The sequence below is a fragment of the Ranitomeya variabilis genome, chromosome 3 (assembly GCF_051348905.1).
Source record: "Ranitomeya variabilis isolate aRanVar5 chromosome 3, aRanVar5.hap1, whole genome shotgun sequence".
In the NCBI taxonomy this organism is placed as follows: Eukaryota; Metazoa; Chordata; class Amphibia; order Anura; family Dendrobatidae; genus Ranitomeya; species Ranitomeya variabilis.
In genome coordinates this window covers 325,647,050-325,671,825 of record NC_135234.1, presented here as the reverse complement: position 1 = coordinate 325,671,825, position 24,776 = coordinate 325,647,050, and the positions used below count along the sequence as shown (strand labels likewise).

General features: G+C 41.2%; 1 protein-coding gene across 8 annotated transcripts in view; it reads right to left on the bottom strand.

The window, feature by feature from the left end:
- Positions 1–24,776, bottom strand: part of PTPRU (protein tyrosine phosphatase receptor type U) — a 249,566-nt gene that overhangs the window by 98,608 nt on the left and 126,182 nt on the right. For 6 of the 8 annotated variants that reach the window (XM_077295770.1, XM_077295772.1, XM_077295771.1 and 3 more), the window contains exons 2-8: positions 11,373–11,492; positions 8,879–9,150; positions 4,166–4,247; positions 3,976–4,091; positions 3,261–3,435; positions 2,323–2,616; positions 1,878–2,171 (exon numbers count right to left, since the gene is read on the bottom strand). In XM_077295770.1, the coding sequence (XP_077151885.1) occupies positions 1,878–2,171; positions 2,323–2,616; positions 3,261–3,435; positions 3,976–4,091; positions 4,166–4,247; positions 8,879–9,150; positions 11,373–11,492 (1,353 nt within the window). Of the gene's footprint in view, positions 1–1,877; positions 2,172–2,322; positions 2,617–3,260; positions 3,436–3,975; positions 4,092–4,165; positions 4,248–6,366; positions 6,439–8,878; positions 9,151–11,372; positions 11,493–24,776 lie in introns of those variants that run through there. The other 2 variants (XM_077295778.1, XM_077295777.1) reach the window with 2 other exon arrangements.

Sequence of the window (24,776 nt, the reverse complement as noted above, 5' to 3'; positions counted from 1 at the left end):
ACAGGCGGATTTCTGTTGGCTGCCCCATCCGAGCTAGCACACGGGTGTCAACCTTTAGGCGGCGTGCCAGCTGTCGGGTCTCGGCTGCAGCCGCACACTCCGCGGACATCGGCGGAGGGGGTCGTCCCATCGGTGGCCCTGCCAAGGCCGAACCCCGCAGTGTGGGCGTCCCTGAGGCTACCTCAGGCTGCGTATCCTCAGGCCGAGCCGGGTCAGCTCCGCGTGGCACTCTGGATGTCGCCATCTTTTTCTCCTCTTCCGCGTTTTCTTCCCGCGGTCTCTTCCGTGGGCGGCCCCGTCCCCATGGTCTCCACCCTCCGACCAAGATCAGGAGGCATACCTCAGCTGTTGACGGGCACGTCCTCAGGACACAGAAATACTTAGACTGGGCGGCCATTACTGTTCGCGCTCTCCAGCTCGTCTACGCCCACTCCACGCCCCTCTTCTCTTCCTGCGCTTTCCTCAGCGCTGCAATGGCGGCGGATTTTGGCGGCAAATGGCACAGCACACAGTCTTGCAATAAAGTACAGTCCAAGCACAGTAAATCACAGTCTCTAGGCACACATGACCTGATTCTTCAGGCTTAAGTAGATCCTGTTCGTGACGCCAAGTTGGAGCGCCCCCACACCGCCGCAGGGCCGAGGGGTACCCGGAGCCGGGCCTCTAGGTCTCAGTCCTGGGGTTGTCACGGTGGCTAGACCCGGTCCGTGGCCCTGTCTGTCAATGGGGGACGTCCGGTGCAATAAGTGGTGTAGTAACGGTGTAGCGGTGCAGTTGTGGGGTGCAGGTCGCGGTAAATAACGAGGACACCAGGTTGCAGTCTCTTTACCTCTTTACTGAAGCTCTCTGGGTCCTCAGTCCAGAATACGGCTCACCAGGCTGCGCAAGTCCGGCCGGTCCAATGGCACTTCCAGAGCTCTCCTTGCAGGTGGAAATCGGTGCCTTCCTTCTAGCGCTATGTGTTGCAGTCCTTCCCTGCTGTGCTTACGGAAAGTACCCCACAACTGTTGTGTCTGTTTCTCGTGTTCCCTCACAACAACTTAATTCGCAATGATCTTCCTCGTCCCTCCAGATACTATGGTAGGAACGCACCCGTATGACGGGGAGGCTCGGAGATCTTCCGGGACTCTATCTGCGCCCCTCTCCTGTTGGTACCCCCCTTTGCCTTCCTGGGTGATGCGTGAGACAGTCCGCCTAAAGCTAACTGCCCTGCCGTAGGTCTGAGGTATAGCTTGAAACTCTTTACCTCCACGGCGTTCCGGCCACCGGTAGTGCGCCTCAGTAAGGTGCTGCCTCTTTCAGCACAACCCTCACTGGTATCTCCTTTCGCTTGACTTCGTTTCTCACTCAGCACAATCTATCTCGCTTCTAGTCCTTTCTTGAGTCCCGCCGCTTCCAGGAGCCTGCGCGGACCCGTTACGTTCTTTCAATGCCAAGCCTCTGCCAGGATCCCACCCCTGGCAGAGACCCTACAGTCTCTCCCTTCACAACACCCCCTGCCACAGGGTGTTGCTCCGTTCAATCCCGTCAGCGTTCTCTCTAACTTCCTGCCTGACCCCCAGTTTACCCACTATGGTGGGGAGTGGCCTAATGAATAGCACCCTTAGCTCCCCCCGGAGGCCCAGCTGTGAAATGTATTGGTGACTGTGATACCTGCTCAGAGAACTCCTTCCGTGCCATCGAACGCAGCATGGCCCCCCTTAGTGGCTGAACCATGCTACTGCAACGACCAGGACTCTGGGGTGCTGCACATGCTTTTTTAACCGCTTTGGAAGGTGTTTTATAGCAATTTTTGAGATTTTATGCTTTTGCCTAAGAACCTTTCCTGACAATTAGCTGTGATTTTAGCAGTAGGAAATTAAGCTGATGATACAAACCATCTTCCTGTGTGTAGCAAGTAACCTCCTTGCCCTCCTTTCGGCCCTCTGGATTGGATATAGAAAGGCGACAGTGTACAGCACTGTATGGAGGTAGAGAACGAAGGGTATAGTGGCTAGCACCCCCCTCCACTGTTACACAGTCTTGCACAGTGCTGGATTCATGGTGGTGACACAGCGTCACTGAGTAGGTATGGCAGCGAGTGATGTTAAAGCCAACTGCTTCCCAGTGCAGAGTTAGTTGGCGTGGTTGCTCTGCTGTGCAGGAAAGGCCTTTGGGTGCTCGCATGGGCTCTGCAAGGAGAACAAATATTGGACAGTTTATGAATGCCATCTCTGGTTAATTGGCATGAAATGGTACTGTGGACTCTAAACACTATGCCACTGCTTGTTGGAACCTACAAAATTCACTTGACACATACATTATATTCATAAGGTCTCCTACCTGCACACTTTGTCCTGCTGATTAGTGCGGGTCCAGGTCTCCCGGTGCCCCCCTCTCCAGGGCGAGTAAGTAACACAGACAGGTGATACTGTGAATCAGGGTCCAAGTGCCACAGTTTGTATGTGTGTGAAGTGACAGCATGCCTTTCCCGCCAGGATCCACCACTCACACGATACTCAATTTCCCTGCGCACGATGGGCCCATCACCAGTAATGGAGCGAGTATTTAGTTGTACAACCAAATAGGTGGGACCAGCCCTTAGAAGTTGAGGTGGAGCAATAGGCGTTGGTGGTTCTGTGTGATATTCAGTGGTAATAAGTTAGTATGAGATCAGTAACAAAGTGACTTAGGATTGCATTGTGATTATTTTGGATATTACAAATGCTAAATGTATAGAAGCAGGTGATGAAAACTGGAGATTCATTCAAAATTTGATTTTTGAGGAGTTTTGGAGCAGAATTGGTCCATAAATTGCCTGAAAAAGCGCTTAAGTATTAAAAAGAATGAACACATGCACTTCAATGTGAAAATTACTTGCTGTTCGTATTTCAGTCTTTGGAGCTGCTAATCTTTTCAAGTTTCCAAAGATGCCAAGTGGCTAAAAAAAAGGACCTAATCATTCTTCAGGCGGCTTGCACTTAGAAGTTGCACATTAGTTTACGTATACAAGTTAAAAAAACACCAGCAACAGCTTGAGGAAAATCACCACCAGCGTCTCCTAAACCATCTTCCTTGTGTGTCAAAACTTGGAGGGTATGACAAGCTTCTCAAATATGTCATCTGCAGATACCCCAACTATCTGATCAAACTTAGTGGCATTTGAACTCTGTGATTTTTGGAAAGTTTCTGCTCCAAAAACTCAGCAAAAAATCCCAGGGTGAACACACAACAGAATAGACAAATGTTCGGAAAGATAATCATATATTTTCTGCTCTCACCTTTCACCACAAGCTCAGCAAAGTTGGACACTCCTGCACCAAAAATGGAGCGACTCACACAGCGATATAGGTCCTGATCATCTCTCCCAGCTTCAAACAGCTGGAAAGAAGCCAAGAGCCGCCAGTGACTGACATGTTGAATCATCCCTGAAGATGTGATGCCTCCATTTTGCCTCTGTAAACCGACAATAAATTTAGATGATTAAAACCAATCCGAGTCATAGGTTGCATCTCAACCGTGATCTTCACAAAAGCGTATTCAGCCGAGACAAGTGTCTTACGCAGTACTTTGTACGACTATCCGGCTTGTGAATGAACATGATTACTCAGTTTATGAATGAATGTACACCATCACATTCTTTTGACACAGCATCTACTCATTTCCCAGCAGCACTGCAATCACTAATTATACCAAAGTTAAACTATCTGTAGACGCTATCATTTGTTCAAGACGTAACCATAGAAACTTATACTTTCTTCTGCAAACTTTATGTTCATCTGCACTGCACAGAAAAGTCATATTCGCAGCTGAATAGGCCCAATGTAGTAGTCATACTGAGGAATTGCGTCACCGACACAATAACCATAGGCATCCATTCAACATGTACTCATTCAGACGCCACATTCTCTAATTGGCTTCATGCCGTCCTATTCAAATCCCTGCCATCTATATGCCCCATTCAATTCAGTGTTCATAAATGATGCTTCTTCTCACCTGCAGTAGGAAGGTCTCGCCTTCATTTGCCCTGCCAGCAGCAGGGCACTGAAATGTGGCATTCTGCCCAGCGTTAACTTCCACCTCCCCAAGCCGGGAGAAGTGAGGAGCCTGGGCTGTGAGAGAAGAAGTTGTTACAGACACTTTTCATTTCCTATAAGACCAAAGTGTCATGTTCTGAATTACTCACTGCAGGGGTAACTAAGAAGAAGAATATCATCCAGTGCAATATATCCTAGTGGAGTTCCTGACACCTCAGCTTCAAATAGCACCTACAATAAAGCGCAAAAACAGATCCAATAGCAGAGTTACCAATTAAAAACAAAAAACTACTTTTCTTTGTACTTAGGGCTACACTAGAGGTATTATTCTAACATTACAGAGTATATTGCGGCAAAGCAAAGTATGGGACAGCGACTACAGCAACATTACACTTGTAGTAAGCAGTTCATATCGGATTAGCACTGTTGCCAACTCTTCGCATTATTTCAGCTCCATAATACCATGCACATACCAGTCATTCTGTAATCCTGTGTTTCAGCACTTTTCCCAATTATTACATACTGATTGCTTCAGATACAGGATGTTGGTCATTTATGCCTTAAAGTGGTATTCCCATCTCCAAGATCCTATCCTGATATGTAGCAGGTGTAATATTAATAATAGTAATAATAATATTAGCAAATACCTCCAATTAGAAATGTAGCAGAGTTTTTCTTATTCACTATGTCTCTTTCCTCATGTACAGGCATTGCAGGAACTTAGGTATCCATGGTTATGACCACTGGTATAGTGACAGTTAGCTAGTTGCTAGTGGTCGTAACCATGGATACCTAAGGTCCTGCAATGTCTGCACATGAGGAAAGAGACATAGCGAATCAGAAAAAGTATACTACATTTCTAATTGGAGGTACTTGCTAATATTATTACACCTACTACATATTGGGATAGGATCTTGGATAAGTCAGTTGCCAGTAAGCCAAGACTAAACCACTAATGTGGGCTTTGCCTAAGAAAGAATGTATTTTAACCAACTTAAGATCTGCCCATTTCCCCCCTGTGCATTATCAGGTACATTTTGGGGATTTTTCACACATGAAGTTTAAAGGACTGTGACATTTTTTCTCATCCAGATATGCAAATCATTTTTCCATCTTTTTTTTCATGATATGCAAGGTATAATTTTGTCTTATTTTCATATATTCTTTTTTCACAAAGGAACACTAAAATACACTTTACAATTTGTTCTGTAGCAATTCATTTTTATCTACTGAACCATTTTTTGTTTTTACAGAGAAGGGGCTAGTAACAGTGATTTAGATTGGTAGCAACATTTATTTAATGTATTTATTTTCTTCCTGCTTTTTTTATTTACTGCATTTGTTTTTCATATATTTGCCACATTGGGTATCCAAAAGGCTAATAAAAGACTTATGGGGGGGACATTTCAACATTTACCGGTAAATGCTTAATTTCTTAAGTGATGTCTCCTGTAACTGGGACTGGCATCTAAGCCCAAGTTACACTGGATATTTAGCCTCCTGGCTTCATAGCAGAGCTGACTGGGACTCCTAGGACACAGCAGTTTCCATCACTACATCCATCAGTCACATGATCACTGGGTCCGTAGGAGGCAGCTCAGTGAGTACATGAAGCTCGTGTACAGCCCCATTCTATGACCTTTTTGCGGAGTAAATAAGATCTATGACAAATTTTCAGTCTCATTTCTAGAAAACGAGCTCAAGGAGGAATTTGTGGGCTTGATGTACAGCTTTCAGATTGGTGCTGCAGGACAAGATGGAGTCCTCAATCTGCCATTTTGTTAGCGGAAATTGAAACTGCTCATAATCCAGGGCGCCATGGATGAATTTGTAATTGGTGGCTATTTGGCCATATGAAGAATCGGGAAGATGTTCTAGTAATTTTTGTTACGTAACTCTTAGCTTGTAGGTATTGGAAAAGAAGGGGTTTTCTTTTTATGACGATCATTGTATGGTAAAAATGACATGTAAACATGATTCTGTCTGGGTCAGCCTCCACCGAGCAGGGGCGTAATGGCAGCAAGCTGTCACGGTGGTCTTTCCGGCCGGCGGGCAATCCTGAGCAGAATAAAAAGGGGAAAGTTGTGGAAGGGATGCAGAATCAGTCCATCTAGATAAACAATGTCCAGACCTCAGATGCAATAGGAAGAAAGACTCACTTTTACTGGAGCAGTTAACGATAATGATTACAGCTCTCCACAGTTATTCAGTACACTGAGCCAACAGCCCCTCATGGTGTGATGAACCAGCTCTTTTCCGGCAATGTGTAGCAGCTGTCCTCACTCCGCTGCATATAGCACTATTAGCACTATACAGGCACCAAAACTTCTCCTCTCAGCCTGGGCCTTACCATCCACGGCACCTCAGGCTTGCAGGAAAGTACCTCAGGGCTCTTCCCACCGTTGACAACTAAGGATCGTGTCTAGACATCTCTCCTCTTATCCCTAACTGATGTCGTCTGGCAGTTGGGCACGTCTTGAATAGCGCAGGACACTATGTCCCATGCGGCTGCACAGATTTCACTGGAGTCCTGTCAACAAAGGCTCAGGGCGCAGGGTTGCTTCTCCTGGGCTTAGTAGTTCTCTTATGGGGGGCTGCTACCAAACTTCACAATAGCCCTTACACTACTTACATTTGTATGAGTGTAAAAATGGCTGAAGAGCTGACTTCTCACACCATCAGAGTTCATAGACATTTGTAACGCCTGTCTTTGTAGGACACCTCAATTCTCCACGTCAGTACAATTACAGGGATACAAAGCTTACATACTTTTGATTTAAGAGGTGAAACAATTCAGAAGTTTGTAAAAAAAAACTTTGTGTGAGACCTCATTTTTTTATCAATTTTTTGTGTATTTTTTTAAGGAAATGTGGAAGCAAAAAAATGCAATTATAGCATTTTGAGTACTCGCTTTACCGTATTTACCATATGGGTTAATTAATTTAATATTCTACTAGACATTGATGAATGCAGAAATATTGAATAATTTTATTTTTTTACTTACGGTATTTATCTTTAATAGGGGAAAAGAAGGTTATTTGAATTTTTCTGAATTTATTTTTCTAGAGTTTTAAAAACTTTTTAAAATTTTACTTTAGTTTTAGTCTCCCTAGAGGACTTGAACTTACAATAATTTGAACACATACTATAGACTGCAATATAACAGATGTTTGAGACCACTAATAATGCTAGAAAAAAAGAATAGAAATAGAAGCCAGAAGCACAATGCTTTTGATAATGTCTGGCTTACAGACTCCCAAAATTCTATGATTTGCAAGAAATGTCTTCAATTTAAGGTAATCCTTTAAATCCATTAAATTTGAGGTTTAATGTGGCATTATTCACACCCTAATTGCATACTTGTGTAAAATCTGTTTAGATGTTCTGGTTGAATTCTGTAAGAATGGTACAAGAACGCAAACAGCATGTAACCTAAAGATGACTGTCTGTAGTCTAACACAACCTGAAGGTTATACCTGACAATCTAGAAATCTCACTCAGGAAAGTGACAATGACAATAGCAACATTCACATATTATGTTATACGCTAACATCTGAATTATCAGATATTCTCAGGGTTATTGAAGGCAGCGTGACAATTAAACATTGGCTTAACGTACTACATCTTTTATACAGTAACAATTCAATGTCAGGGTCATAATGAATCTAAACTTTCTTGTCAATAAAAAAATAAATAAATTTAACAAGGCTCAGTAGTCAAAGAAAGTCAACAGTTCTTAATTCAAGGACAAAGGTAGTTGTCTAAGGTTCCACAGTAGGAAGGTTTATTGGAAAGTCGAAGTGAAATTGCAGTATAACTGGTGGGGAGAAAAGTCATGCTACAATCGCAGAAATGTCAACAGTCGCCAACAACTTTTTCACTTCTAAAGAGACAATGAGAGTGTGCATGTGTAAGGGGTGTACAAGGACTGGTTTGTGCCCCACTCCCCTCGCCCATGTTTCTACGTCCCTGAGAAGCTGGTACTTTTAATATGTCCTATAATGCTGCTATATTGTGTATGTCCGATATGTGGTATGTGTATTTTAATATTACTATATTATGTAATGTGTTGCAAATATATATATTCCCTGTATTGTGTAGATGTAGGGAAAGTGTGAGATATAGTTTTAGCCCACTAGGGGGGCACAATAGGAATTAGATACAACAATAGGATCTAGTTAGTAAGGAGGGGCCAACTGGATGTAAGCTGGGGGGCACTTCCTGGAGTTAGTCAGAGAAGGTTGGGAGCCAGGACAGGGCAGTTGTATCTCGCAACATTCAAGATGGGAGCCCAGCAGTCCAGGGCCTATGGGCTGATAGTTATATGGTGGTGGAGGAATACATGGCAGTATCAAGATGGTAGCAGCTAATTTCATGGGAACTATCCTAAATGTCCAGTGTGAAATGGACTGAGAACTCCTTAAGTGAGTTAGGCTGGCCAGTCAGGAAGCTGCGGTACTGAAGGCGATGGTACGACCCTGCGATATTCCTGGAGGAGTGAGGGAGAGCACAGGAAAAGGAAAAGTTATACTCTGTGAAGAATCTTGTGTTATCTCTGTGACTAAACTGGATGAGCTGTGTATAGAACTGAGTAAAGTTGTTTTGTTGGAACTGGATGGGGACTCAGCCTGTCATTATGTGGTGCTTAAAGGAATGAAGCCCCAGCAGACCAAGGTGACTCTGATACACAAGTAAGTGGACCCCCAATTGCACTGCAAAAGGGGCAATGTGTTTATGAGACGGAGGGCCAGGGTGTGCCAGTACTGCCACCCTCCGCCATGACTACTCCCCGCCTCCATTTCACATGGTCACAGTACTTCTGCAATATTAAAAAGTGCACATTTTTCCAGATGATTAATTACCTGGTATTCACTGGGCCAAAAAGTGCTAACAGCAAGTTCGGCCTGCTGCCACTGCTTTCCACGTGGTCCTGATACCTCCCAAACAGCTGTGCCCAAAGGTCCACCATTGACTCGTACATATACCCGTAAAGAGCCAGGACCTCTTGCATCTCTGCTATGCAGAAGGTAACTGAACTGCAAGCAGTGGGTATCATTTTCACTTAGGGGTTGAAAGAGGAGATGAGCACGCTTTCCTGACACATGTTCAGATGAGTTGACCAAAAGGTAAGAACCTACATGGGTAAAACATTCATAACAGTGAATCTTATGCCATAGTGAATTATATAGCAGGAAAGATGTTCATTAAAGGGATAAAAACCTGTCAACCTGTTTTTGCTATTTAATCTGACCGCAGCATAACGTAGGGACAGAGACCCTAATTCCTGCTCTATATCACTTAGATAACTGAGTGCAGCAGTTATAACAGAAGTTTTCTCTGCTGCAGATCTAGAAGAGCTGAGATGTTGAGGCATGTATAGCCCTTTCCACACTGCAGTTTGACACCTTGCTGTGTACATTGTAAAATGACAGAAAGCTGCTAATCAGTGGTGGGGGCAGGGTTGGACTAGGAGGCATGAGGCCACTTGTCCTTTAGTGGTAATCTCCTGCTGATTGTATTGAAGCACTGATTGTATTGAAACAGCAAAACACAGCCCAGTAAGTGAAACATCGCTGGAGTCAAGGACTCCACCCCTACATCATGGTGCTCTCAGATTACATAGCAAATGATGGTGACAAATTTGATTCAATATAATAATTTTTTTTTTGTGAAAGCGAGGAAAACAATAAATGCATTATCAAAAATCAGGGTAATAACAAGGATCTATTATACACTGCTCAAAAAAATAAAGGGATCACTAAAATACCATATCCTAGATATCATTGAATGAAATATTACAGTTGCAAATCTTTAGTCATTACATAGAGGAATTGAGAACAATAAAACATAAAAATGATCAATGTAAATCAAAATTAATATCCCACGGAGGTCTGGATTTGGAATGATACTTAAAATCAAAGTGGAAAATCAAATTACAGGCTGATCCAACTTCAGTGGAAATGCCTCAATACAAGGAAATGATGCTCAATAGTGTGTGTGGCCTCCACGTGCCTGTATGACCTCCCTACAACACCTGAGCATGGTTTTGATGAGGTGGCAGATGTTCTCCTGAGGGATCTCCTCCCAGACCAGGATTAAAGCATCAGTCAACTCCTGGACAAGTCAGTGGTGCAATGTTGGTGTATTGAACGAGACACAATGTCTCAGATGTACTCGATTGGATTCAGGTCTGGCGAATGGGCAGGACAGTCGATAGCATCAATGTCTTCATCATGCAGGAACTGTTGACACACGTCAGCCACATGAGTTCTAACATTGTCATGCATCAAATGGAACCCAGGGACAACCGCACCAGCATATGGTCTCACAATGGGTCTGAGGTACCTAAAAGCAGTCAGGTTACTTCTGGCAAGCACATGGAAGGCTGTACAGTCCTCCAAAGAAATGCCTTCTTACACCATTACTGACCCCTTGCAAAACTAGTCATGCTGGAGGATGTTGCAGGCAGCAGAACATTTTCCACGGCGTCTCCAGACTTGGTCACATCTGTCATATATGCTCAGTGTGAACCTGCTCTCATTCGTGAAGTGCACAGGGCGCCAGTGTTGAATCTGCCAATCTTGGTGTTCTTTGGTAAATGCAAATTGCACTGCATAGTGTAGGGCTGCAAGCACAACACCCATTTGTGGATGTCGGGCCCTCATACCACCCTCATGAAGTCTGTTTCTGACAGTTTGAGCAGATATATGGATGTTAGTGGCCTACTGGAGGTAATTTTGCAGGGCTCTGGGACTTCTCCTCCTGTTCCTCCCTGCACAAAGGAGGAGGTAGCAGTCCTGCTACTGGGTTCTTACCCTCCTACAGCCCCATCCACATCTCCTGTTGTATTGGCCTCTCTCCTGGTATCTGCTCCATGCTCTGGTCTGGACACTGTGCTGACAGACACAGCTTCCCTTCTTACCACAGCTCGCACCAATGTGCCATCCTGGATGAGCTTCACTACCTGAGCAACTTCTGTGGGTTGTAGACAATATCTCATGCTACTGTGTAGTACAGTACAGTACCTATGGGGGTAAGAGCAATAAGAAAATGCAAAAGTGATCAACTCAACAGCCGAAAAGGATGAGAACAGAGAAATGGTCTGTGGTCACCCCCTGCTGAACCACTCCTTTATAGGGGTTGTGTTGTTAATTGCCTGTCATTTCTATCTGTTGCCTGTTCCAACAGTTCATAACTGGACAGGTTGATTTCACAGAAGTGTGAATGACTTAGAGTTACATTGTGTTAAGTGTTCCCTTTATTTTTTAAACAGTGTATAAAGGACTAATGAGTGTACTAAAGGGCAAAATTACACAAAACGTATAAATAAGGGGAGAAAAGGTCATATTAACTTACCTTGGGGTAAATCAGGGTTTCCACGAGGGTCAAGAACCAACAGCCAATCAAAGTCATCCTGTGTGCTCTGTGTCACCTCACAGGGGCCAATATCACTATGGGCCTCAAATGTGCAGCCAGCTACAAGGCAAAGGAGTCACCCAATAAGATACATACATACAGTGTAGAGACATATTTCAACTATATGGACAAAAGTATGAGTAAGAGAGTAAGAGAGCGCTATTGCAAATAAAAACAAAAAATTAAGCACTCAGCCATGTGATCGCTATAGAAAAACACTGCTAGTAAGATTACTTTGTGTTATAAGTGATAACTTATTTTAACTGGACAACCCTTTTAACTGTAACTGCTAATATTGTGAAGTGGGTCATCTAAGAGTTGCAAAAGCTCAGCCATAAGAAAACACAGAGTGAGGACGGCAAGTGCTGAAGGCCATTGGTACCCTTTGTCGCATCACTCACTTCAGACTCCTAAATTGCTTCTAGTTGTTACAGAGGTTGTTTGGGTGTAAGAAAATTAAAAGGGATGTCCAACAAGCTAATTTAGGAATCACTGAGCCATTTACATGTAAAAAGGCGAAATACTTGTGGCAATCCTTGCCTGCAAAAGGGTTGTTGGAGCGGTTCTCACAGCAGCCTTACTCTGCTAGTCTGCATTTATTTCAATCATTTAATTAGCATGCTGGCATATGACTGCAGGGAGAAAACATATGGCTGCAAGATCACTTCATAACCAATCAGACATTTCACATCAAGCAAGAGTCAGTTACTTCTATAAAATGTTACCAGCTTTCCACAGTACATGTAACTGAATTTACATTGTCATCTTATTTCATTCCATTAATTCGTCTGAGTTAACCCTTGAGCGCAAGGCTGGCTTCTCAGTAGCATTCTGAGTTACCATACTTTTTTCCGTTCCATTATAGGAACAGTAAAATGGGACTATTGCAGGAAAGGGATCCTTCACATGACAGATACAAACAGTGCCTAGGGGACACTATTGACTATAATGGGGTCAGTTTGGATTGTTTGCGTGTCTATTATTTACAGAAAAGAATACTGCACTTTTCCTTCCTGTAAAAATGACAGAACGTGTGACTGAGGTTGCATTGTAGCCTAAGGGATTGTTCAGAAAAGACAATTTTACGTCCATGTGCTGTCGGGATGCAAAACGGATAGCTTTCAGCCTATACACACTAATGCAAAATGGTCAGCACTGATCTGATCTATTCTTGGATCAGACTCATGCATTAATCTCAATGGGTGCATTAAGTGCATTAAACAATGGATACCATATAGACACTATATGGAATCTGTTTTTGTTCGGATCCATTGCAAATATTAAGAAAAGAACAAGGTTCTGGTTTTGTAAATTTTATATACAGTTCATGTATGAAGTTGATGCCATGATGATGTGAAAAAAACACGGGTGATACAAGGATTACAGTATAATCCTCCGAGCCTAGCCTTACCCATTTAGAAGATGACTTCTACACTACTTCAGAAGCTTCACCTGTTCCTTATGTGGGTACATGGGTTGGTGCGTCAGTACAAGTATTACTTCCCTTAGTAATTGTGACAGATCCGTATTGCTACAGGAGGGAATGATCTGTTCTTCTTTGTAGCTATTGTATAATTTCATTTCAAATCAGCCGAAGATATTTTTCGACAGCGCAAGTATTCCTATGTGCGAGCGTGTATTTATCCTTTTCCCACGCCGTATACCAATCAGCACCAAGCGGCCTGATGGTCGGGAACTAGAATGAGGGTGCTTTCTGCAAAATTAGCCATCCATGTACTTCTCCATTTATTCATGTGAATGACATCCCCTGTGGATGGTGGATCTTGTGCTACCACTAGTGTTGATCAAGCACTGAAATGTTCAAGTGCTCTGTACTCAAATCGAGCACATGGAAAACTCGGACATGCTCAACTTGAGTAGTGAGCATAACGAAAGTGAATGGCAAGCTGAAGCTTTTTCCGGAGAACGGAACTTTCTCTCCGAGCACTCGAGAGAGATACTTGGCACTGCTCACTACTCGTTCGAGCACACCCATGTTTGATCGAGCATCAAGCAGTGCCGAGCACACTCGACCATAACTAGCTATCACCATTGAACTGAAGGCCACTGCATGACCATAGGACAGGTGATTTTAGGGATTTGATTAGGGCCTAGTGAAAAGGGCCTGTGCCGACCTTCAGCTCAAAGGCTTAGGTTAACTAATTTTGGAAGACATAGGGAGAGACATCATCCACATTCTAGGTTAACAAGAAGGGTGAAAATGATCCAAGCCCACCTGTCACACCTCTCAGCACTAGTTAGAATGGGCAGGTATAAAGCCCCTTTTCTCAGGTAGCCTGGCTGTAAGGATGAAATGGGGAACCAGAAAGCTCTTTTTTTCAACAACAAAGAAAGCGGTAAAAGTACTTTACAAAAAGGGAAAGCTGATAATAGAATCCTTTAAGAATCCTGTGTCATTTTCATATGAAATGTACAGCTACCAGAAACTTTATCTGCAAACCCTCAGCTCACAAAAGGAAAACTGTAAATGGTTATGTAATGGAATATGATAGCAGGCCAAAGGCAAGAAAATGGTTTTGGCAATGCATGTGAAGGGGTCATTAGTTGAAATAAAATATATAAAAAAAAAATTGGATGACTTACAAAATGAATCTTTAGAAATGAGGGCATTTTTGCTGCATTTTACAAATACATCACATTCTCATTGACCCAACACAGTGACATTGAGGCCAGGACTAAAATATCGGGGAGAGGCTACAAGACAATAAAATGCCCAGTATATAGAAAGTGGAGGAGTGAAGAAGAAAGGAAGGAAGGGAGTAGACAGTTTCCTGTAAATGGAAACTCTGTGTCTATATTTCCAGGGTCAACCATCAATCATACATATATGTGGCTGTTCCAGCTAACAAAACAAAACTGAACCTAGATTGACCAAAAAGGATCATAATAATACCACAGTCTCCTGCAGATATTTCTGCCTGCTAGAACTGCATTTTTATTTTATTTTTCATCTTTTATACATCGGAAAGTTCGGAGGGTATACGACTGGAAAGGATTAAAAGATTACAGGAATATGCTACTTTATACACTAAATTCATAAATACATTGTAAACCACTTTTAAAAAGTCAAGTATTTAGCACACAATGGCCTTACAAATCCGCTCACACATTCCCTCCACCATATCAAGGGGATTAAGAAACATACAAAAACCTAGGCTGGTGCAAGTACTCTCAGCATATCTCAGGTGTTCTCAAGGGGTACTACAGTTTAACATAACTAAGAATGTTATTTATTGCATTAGCTGCTAATTATTTTACTTGGCAGGTGTATAGAAGACAGGATTGGCAAAAAATAGCTACTTTTTGGAAAACTGGAAAACAGGTAGCGGGGGGATAAGAAAAGCTGTACCCTATAGCAACAAATAAAAGGTTATACCCCAAATTGGAAGTTATCCCCAATGCAATTATATATACCGTACTGGGGATCTGATTGTTAGGACTCCCCAGAATCCCGAGATCAAGGCACTGGAACCCAAAGGCCTGCAGAGACCCGTCTTGAATGGAGCGCAGGCATGCATAATTGATTTCTGCTCCATTCACTGTCTATGAGACTGCCAGAAAAAGGCCGTGAGCCAAGTTGTAAGTTCTAAAGAGTACAATACACCTTTGCCTATATTCTTGTCATCATAGTTGTTCTCATCCATCTTCACACACAGCAGTATAAATGTTAGCTTTAATGTAGCTGTCTTCTATGTCATTTGCACCCACCATAAAATGTTATTTAAGTAACTGTCAAATAGTAGATAGAGTTATTCCCAGATATCAAATACTAGCATCCTCATGACTAATAAAACAAGTACAGATGTAATAAAATTGTGCTGTGCTTTAAATAGACACCATAGCCCATAATACATTGTCTTATCTACAAAACAATTTAGTATAACATCCAGACCTTTATTTTGTCTATAGTATCTACCGTTATTGTAGGATTTTAGTGGTTAGTATAAGGGCACACTCACACTAGTGTATAACATAGTCGATTTAGTATGAGAAAACAATCACAGCATGTTGCGGGTGCATCCAATAGTTGGATCCTGTGTACCCATACAAGTCTATGGGTGTGAGTCCAAGGGCAGTCTGACATCCGTGTAAAGAGACAATGGAGAACATGAAGAAATTATGTTCTTCGTCTTCTCGGCACCTGTGCTGTGATAATCTGATGCAAGAGAATCGCATCACAATCAGATGAGACTCGGATCAGACTCTGACAAAGTTAGATCTAAGTGACATTAGCATAACCGTCCCGATTCTCTCACATGTATCAACAGCAGTGTGACCCCAGCCTAAATGTAAGCAGGATCTGTCACCTCTCGTTACATATCTGCAAGGGCTCCCTCAGACGTCATTTTTCTTTCACGTATGAGAAAAATGAACATAGTTTAATCAGATTTCATTACAGTTTCATCAGTTTTCTTATATGCGATAAAAATAAGTTTCTGCACTTTCTCTTAACAGTACATGAAAATTGGACCGCACTCGGAATGCCAAGGCAATGCAATGCTACCAATGGGAAAATGAACGATTACATGGTGTGCATTGAATTTAAGATGCTGTGTCCGGCATGGATGTGTTGGGACCCCCAAATAGAGAGATGCTCTTTATACCCAATTTCTTCGCTGGCAAATAGATTAGGGTCTGCCATATAAATAGGGTTTTCCACATCAAACAACCTCTTCAAGAAAAAAATACAACATTTTCAGTAAGACAAACCAATGCTCCAGTAAAATCCACTAGTTACTCATGGCAGCACACACAAACAGGTGGTTCTCACAAAACTAGAGTATCATCAAAAAGTTAATTTATTTAAGTTCTTCAATATAAAAAGTGAAACTCCTATATTATATAGAGTCATTACAAACAGAGTGATCTATTTCAAGTTTTTATTTCTGTTAATGTTGATGATTATGGCATACAGCTAATGAAAACCCAAGTCATTATCTCAGTAAATTAGAATAATTAACAAAAAAAATCTGCAAAGGCTTCCTAAGCATTTAAAAAGGTCCCTTAGTCTGTTTCAGTAGGCTCCACAATCATGGGGAAGACTGCTGACTTGACATATGTCCAGAAGGCAGTGATTGACACACTCCACAAGGAAGGTAAGCCACAAAACGTCACTACTAAAGAAGCTGGCTGTTCACAGAGTGCTGTATCCAAGCATATTAATGGAAAGTTGAGTGGAAGGAAAAAGTGTGGTAGAAAAAGGTGCATTAGCAACCGGGATAACCTCAGCCTTGAAAGGATTGATAAGAAAAGGCCATTCAAAAGTTTTGGGGAGATTCACTGCTGGAGTCATTGCTTCAAGAGCCACCACACACAGACGTATCCAGGATATGAGCTACAAGTGTCGCATTCCTTGTGTCAAGCCACTGACCAATAGACAACGCCAGAAGCGTCTTACCTGGGCCAAGGAGAAAAAGAACTGGACTGTTGCTCAGTAGTCCAAGGTGTTGTTTTCAGATGAAAGTAAATTTTGCATTTCATTTGGAAATAGAGGTCCCAGAGTCTGGAGGAAGAGTGGAGAGGCCACAATCCAAGCTGCTTGAGGTCTATTGTGAAGTTTCCACAATCAGTGATGGTTTGGGGAGCCATGTCATCTGCTGGTGTAGGTCCACTGTTTTATCAAGACTAAAGTCAGCGCAGCAGCCTACCAGGAAATTTTAGAGCACTTCATGCTTCCCTCTGCCGACAAGCTTTTTAGAGATGAAAATTTCATTCTCCAGCAGGACTTGGCACCTGTCCACACTGCCAAAAATACCAATACCTGGTTTAAAAACAATAGTATTACTGTGCTTGATTGGCCAGCAAACTCGCCTGACCTTAACCCCATAGAAAATCTATGAGGTATTGTCAAGAGGATGATAAGAGACACCAGACCCAACAATGCAGATGAGCTGAAGGCTGCTATCAAAGCAACCTGTGCTTTCATAGCACCTCAGCAGTGCCACAAGCTGATCGCCTTCATGTCATGCCGCACTGATGCAGTAATTGATGCAAACGGAGCCCCGACCAAGTATTGAGTGCCTTTACTGAACACACATTTCAGTAGCCCAACATTTCGGATTTTAAAATCATTTTTCAAGCTGGTGTTGTAAAGTATTCTAATTTACTGAGATAATAACTTTTGGGTTTTCATTGGTTGTAAGCCATAATCATCAACATTAACAGAAATAAACACTTGAAATACATCAATCTGACTGTAATGACTCTATATAATATATGAGTTTCTCTTTTTGTATTGAAGAGCTTAAATAAATTTACTTTTTGATGATATTCTAATTTTGTGAGAAGCACCTGTATGTGCAGTGAAGGCTAAAGCTGTGAGACAGATACAAATTTGGGCTTTCATAAAGTTCGCTGCATAGACCTGAACCCAATCGAGATGGTTTGGGGTGAGCTGGACCGCAGAGTGAAGGCAAAAGGGCCAACAAGTGCTATGCATCTCTGGGAACTCCTTCAAGATTGTTGGAAGACCATTCCCGGAGACTACCTCTTGAAGCTCATCAAGAGAATGCCAAGAGTGTACAAAGCAGTCATCAAAGCTAAAGGTGGCTACTTTGAAGAACCTAGAATATCAGACATAATTTCAGTTGTTTCACACTTTTTTGTTAAGTATATAATTCCACATGTGTTAATTCATAGTTTTGATGCCTTCAGTGTGAATGTACAATTTTCATAGTCATGAAAATACAAAAAAATCTTTAAATGAGAAGGTGTGGGGTAGGATAAATGGATGTAAATAGCAGAGTCAGCCCAATTAATCTTAATCACTCATAGCTGATACATTTAAAGTATAATGATCAAAAATTGGTAACTAAGCACCATAACAGCACTATATTTTATACTTATGATGCCCATCTAATATATTAAACAGGGATACATTGGTGCTACCACACAATAACTCTTACAGATATTCCAGCAGCTATCAATAATACCAGCCTGCATGACACTGAAAAATCAACAAATGTTACCACAGATGTAATTGCACGTCCCAGTACAACAAACTATTAGATGATACACAAGGGGCACAGAAGGAATAAGTCCCCAAAATAGCCTATACTTATTGCTACAATGTGGCACTGCATGCAGGCGGCTGACGTTCATGATACTATAACTCCTTAGATGAAGGATGTAAACTCTCAACTCTCGACGCGTTTCCCCCAACCAGGTTCATCAGGAGAGATTTATGATGTCTTGGCAGTGAAGAGTTATGATACAAATGAGTCTTTTTTCAAGACTTCTTAAATCCAGCCTGGCATAGTGGATATTAGCTTCTGAGCCAAATCCTGACTGATCTTATTTGGATTGAGAACTGGGGAGTTTCATGGACACAAAACGTCAATGTTTTGTTCACCAAGCCACTTACTGGTCACTTAAATAATCAAAGTAGAAAAGCTGAACAAAGTTGTCGCATGGTTTACTGCTGTCTAAACTGATCTGTATTATTGACTGTTCTCTAAACATTGTAAATTTGGAAGGAATGAAATAGATCATTGACTGTTCCCACCTTGTACATTTGGTGTGTTGCATTCGGTCTCCTGCTTACATGTGCAGGCGGCCTAAGGTGCAGCATTTTGGTTGCAACTTTTGAAGCAGCTTCGGAAAAACTGAAAAGCTTTAAGGCCACATGCACTCACTGAGTATTTGGTGAGGTTTTTTTTTTACCTCAGTATGTGTAAGCCAAAACCAGGAGTGGAATAATAAGGAGAAAATTATAATATGAACACGTCACCACTTCTGCATTTATCACCCACTCCTGGTTTTGGCTTACACATACTGATGTAAAATACTGACCAAATACTGAGAGTGTGCACGTGGCCTTAGATTGTACTTATGATCAAGCAATAACTAAATAACAATTTACTGAAACTATCCTTATAGCAAAATGCACTATCCCAACTCCGCTGCAAAAATGTCCCTTCCAGCATAACTGATAAATGCTCTAAGCTCCTCACATAAAATCAAATTATAATATAGAGCCAAACGAAAGTAAATGCTCTAACATCGGATTTAACAATAGATGTAAAATTTCACCAGAAGTTGAAAAAATATTATTTCAAATTCTTCTGCACAAAACTTTCCACACCTTGACAAGCCTACGTTAGGTCAAAAAGTCCATTGTTCTGAGCTATTCATTACAGGCTAGTGAGAAACTGTTTTTTTCACTAGAAAATATTTTTTTTCACTGGATTACTAGAATTCGTGTACAAGAAATCTAGTGTACCTCCTCCGAAGTTAGAATGAAACATATTTACCTATTACAATCCCATGGATATGTTATATATTTGCTATTATCTGCAGCAGTGTGGTATAAAAAAAATGAAACCGCATCGCTTTTACCCTCCAAGACAAAGAACAGACATGTGTGACATAAGACGTATCCTAAACCTATACCTAGAAACGCTAAGTTAATTTTCAGTAAACAGGCAACAAATAAGGTTTGTACAAGAAAAACAATCAACAAAATGGTGTTAAAAGACAGGTTTTCAATTGTAATAGTTTTCATACTGATTGTAAATGGGCATGTGTGAAATTGCTGTTTACCTACATGTCCATTAACAAAACAATTGAAATTGTTGAAAAAAATGTGAAGCCATTTTTGCTGTATAATTACATGCCAGCATGTTTTTTTTTGTTGCATTGTTCCAAAAGTAAGGGTACTGTCACACCCTGCAACTTTCCAACGATCACGACCAGCGATACGACCTGGCCGTGATCGTTGGAAAGTCGTTGTGTGGTCGCTCGGGAGCTGTCACACAGACCGCTCTCCAGCGACCAACGCTGCCGAGGTCCCGGGTAACCAGGGTAAACATCGGGTTACTAAGCGCAGGGCCGCGCTTAGTAACCCGATGTTTACCCTGGTTACAAGCGAACACATCGCTGGATCGGTGTCACACACAACGATCCAGCGATGACAGCGGGAGATCCAGCGACGAAAGAAAGTTACAAACGATCTGCTACGACGTACGATTCTCAGCAGGGTCCCTGATCGCTGCTGCGTGTCAGACACAGCGATATCGTATGGATATCGCTGGAACGTCACAGATCGTACCGTCGTAGCGACCAAAGTGCCACTGTGTGACGGTACCCTAACTCCAACTTTGTGAATAACCTTCTACTTACCGCTCCTATGCACACTTTTCTTCCGTTTGCAATCTGCAAACCTGCTGAAGACTCCTATCACGACATGTTGGTACTCCTCTGAAGCTCAGCCACAGGTTGAGCTTCATAGGACACGGAGAGGTACAACATTGAGTAATGAAGTATGAGCAAGCAAATGATCGCAGGCTCAAGGTCCATATTGGCAATAAAAAGTAAATCCAAAAAAAACAAAGTCTATCAAAATATACAATTATTTAAAACAAATCTCCAAACTATTAAAAACCATTTGCATTTTTGCATTTATTTCAGTTATTACAAAATTGCAATAAAAAGTGATTAAGATTTCAAAGCTTCTCCAAAATGTAATCAATAAAAATGTCACTTCAGCATGCCAAAATAATCCCTTACCCAGCTTCATCAACGGAAAAATAAAAAAGTTACTGGTCTCAGAAAATGCTGACAAACCTTTTTTTTTTTTTTTTACACCTTTATGATTTTTATTTCACCACTGAAATCCTAAATCAAACTATGCTATACAAGTTTGGTATCCCTATAATCGTATTGACTGAGTATCATTTTGCCAATGAAAGACATGAAACCTGAAAAGCATGGCAGAATTGGAGGTTTTTTCAACAATTTCACCTTACTTATCATTTTTTTTCCACATTTTTCTGTACATGATGTGGTAAAATCAAACACCAAATCGTTCCAAAATAACAATCCCTCATGAAGCTACAGCAATGAAAAAATAACAAAAAATGGCCATTGGAAGGAGAGGACAGAATCAACTACAAAATGAAAAATTGAACAGTCCCAAAAAGGGACTATTTATTTTTCTATTGTGGATTTTCTTTATTTTTATATTTGATTGTGGTGGCAGTTGTCTTGGCCAAGTTTTCATTGGCCATAGGCAGCAATAGACTAGTTCTAACTTGTATGGGAGAACTTTCAAGGCATGCTCTTTGAAATGTGGAAAAGTGATTGTGCACGTAGATGAGCTGTGACCATCACCTATTTTGCATGATGGCTCCTGTTTTACCTGCTGAATGCGCATGTGTTATCTGTAATTATACAGCCTATAATGAAAATAAATAATACTTAAAAATGATCATTACAGACGAGGAAGCATCAGCCCAGGGGCACACATACCACTGGTGCAACCTGCGCATCCACACAGGGGCCCAAGGGGTAATAGGGCCCGCTATCACCTACAAAACAGGTGGAATTGTGGATTATGTGGATCTACTGAACTGCAAAGGGCCCATTCACTGTTCTTGCACAGGGACCTTCTTCTGTTTGTCCTGCTCCTACATCAGCCTAGCATTAAGTTAAAACACCATGACTGTCTGGTTTTCTTAAACATAATGATACAGAAAAATAAAAAAAAAAGATTTAAAAAAGTTTGAAAATATTTTTATTGTAAAAACTTAATTTAATAAATGGTTGATTGTCTGATGACACATTCCATTTCAATGAAACTTCAAGTGAATTTTAAAAATATTTCTAATAAAAGTGAACTACTAGGGTCATTTAACACAATAGGGCCCATTTTTATTTCCCTCTAGTCCCTAAATTCAACTTGTCAATGGATGTTGTCCTTTTGACCAGATTACAGTATCAGAAACCACTGACAGATGCCCTCTGTCAGCCACCTGTCACCCGAAGGCTCCTATGATATAACAAAAAATATACTGTACATATTTTACTGGATTGCTGTGTAGGATTCTTCTGACAGATACTATTCATCTCTATTCTATTGTATACATTTATACAATTTATAGTTGATGCGCGATGGAATCAGATTTTAGAAAATGAAAAATTAACATCTTTTGATGTGCCTGGATTGTTATTGTGAAGCAAGCATCCATTTCTAAGGACAAAAGAACATTTTTACTGTAAAATGTGATCTTTTCTTAACACCATGTAACCTTAAGACTCTGTTGTGATTATTCTATTCACACTGAGCAAAATTTTGAAATCTGGCTTGTGTATTGTTATTGCTAGTGGCAGTGGGGACAATGTATCAGCACTTGGGTTTATAATGTTATAAATGTAATTGAAAACAAATATTTCAGTCTGAAACACAAACAGTTATATATATATATATATATATATATATATATATATACATACATATTTTTTAATATCTAAAACTATATATGTATATACAGTCCTGCTCATCGTTATTGGCACCCATGAAGTTTAAGTACATAATGTGGAATTTCTCCTGAATAAATTAAATGAATCAAGTGAAACTGTGTTTTGTATAGAGCACTCATGGTAAATACAAAAGAGCAAGTGATAAACAATAATTTAAAACAACAAACAATGGGAGGGGAAAATAGAAAAATCTAAAGCTTGCAGTGACACTGGTATTGGCTTCCTTTACAATAAATTAGTATGGAAACACATTTTGACTCGCCTGTGGTAAATCACAAATGAGAATCACTTGTGATTAATTTTCGTTGCCCATGTGACATGAATTAGCCAATGAATGATGATTTCAGTGTTTTAAAAAGCCACATGGTAGGCCCTGTTCTTTTTGTCTCAATGGTGAAGACAAAAGAGATGTCTGAGGACATCAGAACTTCTATTATTAGCAAATACAAGACTTCCAAAGGGCAAAGGGGATAAGGTCATATCCAAAGACATTGGTACCCCGGTTTCAGCAGTGTGCAATGCTATTAAGAAGTTTGCCAAGCATGGAAGTGTCAAGAACCTCCCTGGATGTGGGGGAAAGAGGAGAATTGACAAGAGATGTCTTTGAAGGTTGGTGCAAATGGTGGGAAAAAAACACCAAATCAAACATCCAAAGACCTGAAGGCCATCTTTGAACAGTCTGGGGCTATGGTTTCAACAAGTACCATATGTCTCACACTAAACCAAGCAGAGCTTTATGGACGAAGGCCAAGGAATAAACCATTGCTGAAGAAAAGACATAAAAATGACTGAGCTTTGCCAAAGAGTACCTTGACAAACCACAATCCTTCTGGAAAAATGTTCTGTGGACAGAGGAAATAGAGCTTTTTGGCAATGCAAAAGAAAAATTTGTTGACAGACTGCACAATGAAACTTATAGGGAAAAGAACACCCTACCACCAGTTAAACATGGCGGAGGATCCATAATGCTGTGGGGTTGCTTTACCGCATCTGGTACTGGAGGCCATGACCGTATCACAGAAATCATGAAATTAGAGAATTATCATGAGATTTTAGAGTGAAATATCCGTCCCAGTGTAAGAAAACTTGGTTTTAGTCGAAGATTATGGGTCCTCGAACAAGACAATGACCCAAAGCACATATCCAAAAGTACACAGGAATGGTTGAAAAAGAAAAATGGACTGTTTTAAAATCAATGAGTCCTGACCTAAATCCCATTGAAAATCTTTGGGATATGCTGAAATCTGCCATTGGGAAAAATAACCCTGCAAACATTTAAGAGCTTGGGCAAACTGCAAAGGAAAAGTGAAAATACCAGCTGGGGAGAAGCTTATAGAAGGCTACAAGAAATGTTTGGAGGCTGTCAACAATGCCAAAGGGTGTGCAACCAAGTATTAATTAGGGGTGCCTTTACTGCTGCACATGCTGTTTATTCTGTTTCTTCTTTCAAATTGCCAATTGTAAGTTGAAAAATAGTATTTTCTTTCTGTATTACTTTGGACCACTAATTAAAAATCCTGAGGATATAACTCTGGTACATTTATTTCTGAAGATATTGTACAGTCTATGAAAAAAATGAAGGGGTGCCAATAACGGTGACCAGCACTTTATGTATATAGTAGCAGGATTGAGTTGTGGTGTACAGTATATAGTTTATCGTTAAGTCAAGGAAGTGGCACCAGGCGCTTTAACTTCATTGATTATGCTGCAATATGCATACCATCCAATAGAACGGGAAGTGCACCGAGGCAAAATTGAGTGGACTTAAAGAGAATCTGTCATCCTCTGGGATGCGTTTAAGCTATTACTATGGGCATACAGGTAATAGAATACATAGAATAGAAATAAAAGTTAAACCAGTCTTACCTGTATGCCTCATAGCCCCGGTCTAGATGTTGAGAAATGCACTTTTAATGTTTTATGTTAATGATTTCTTCCAGGCTTTTGGGCATGCGGTTACTGGAAGAAATCCCTGCCTCCTCTCTTGCGGTGCACGGAGCCGTAATCCCGTGCATGTGCCATTCACACGCACAGTTATGGGTGCCTTATCCGCCCTTCTACGGG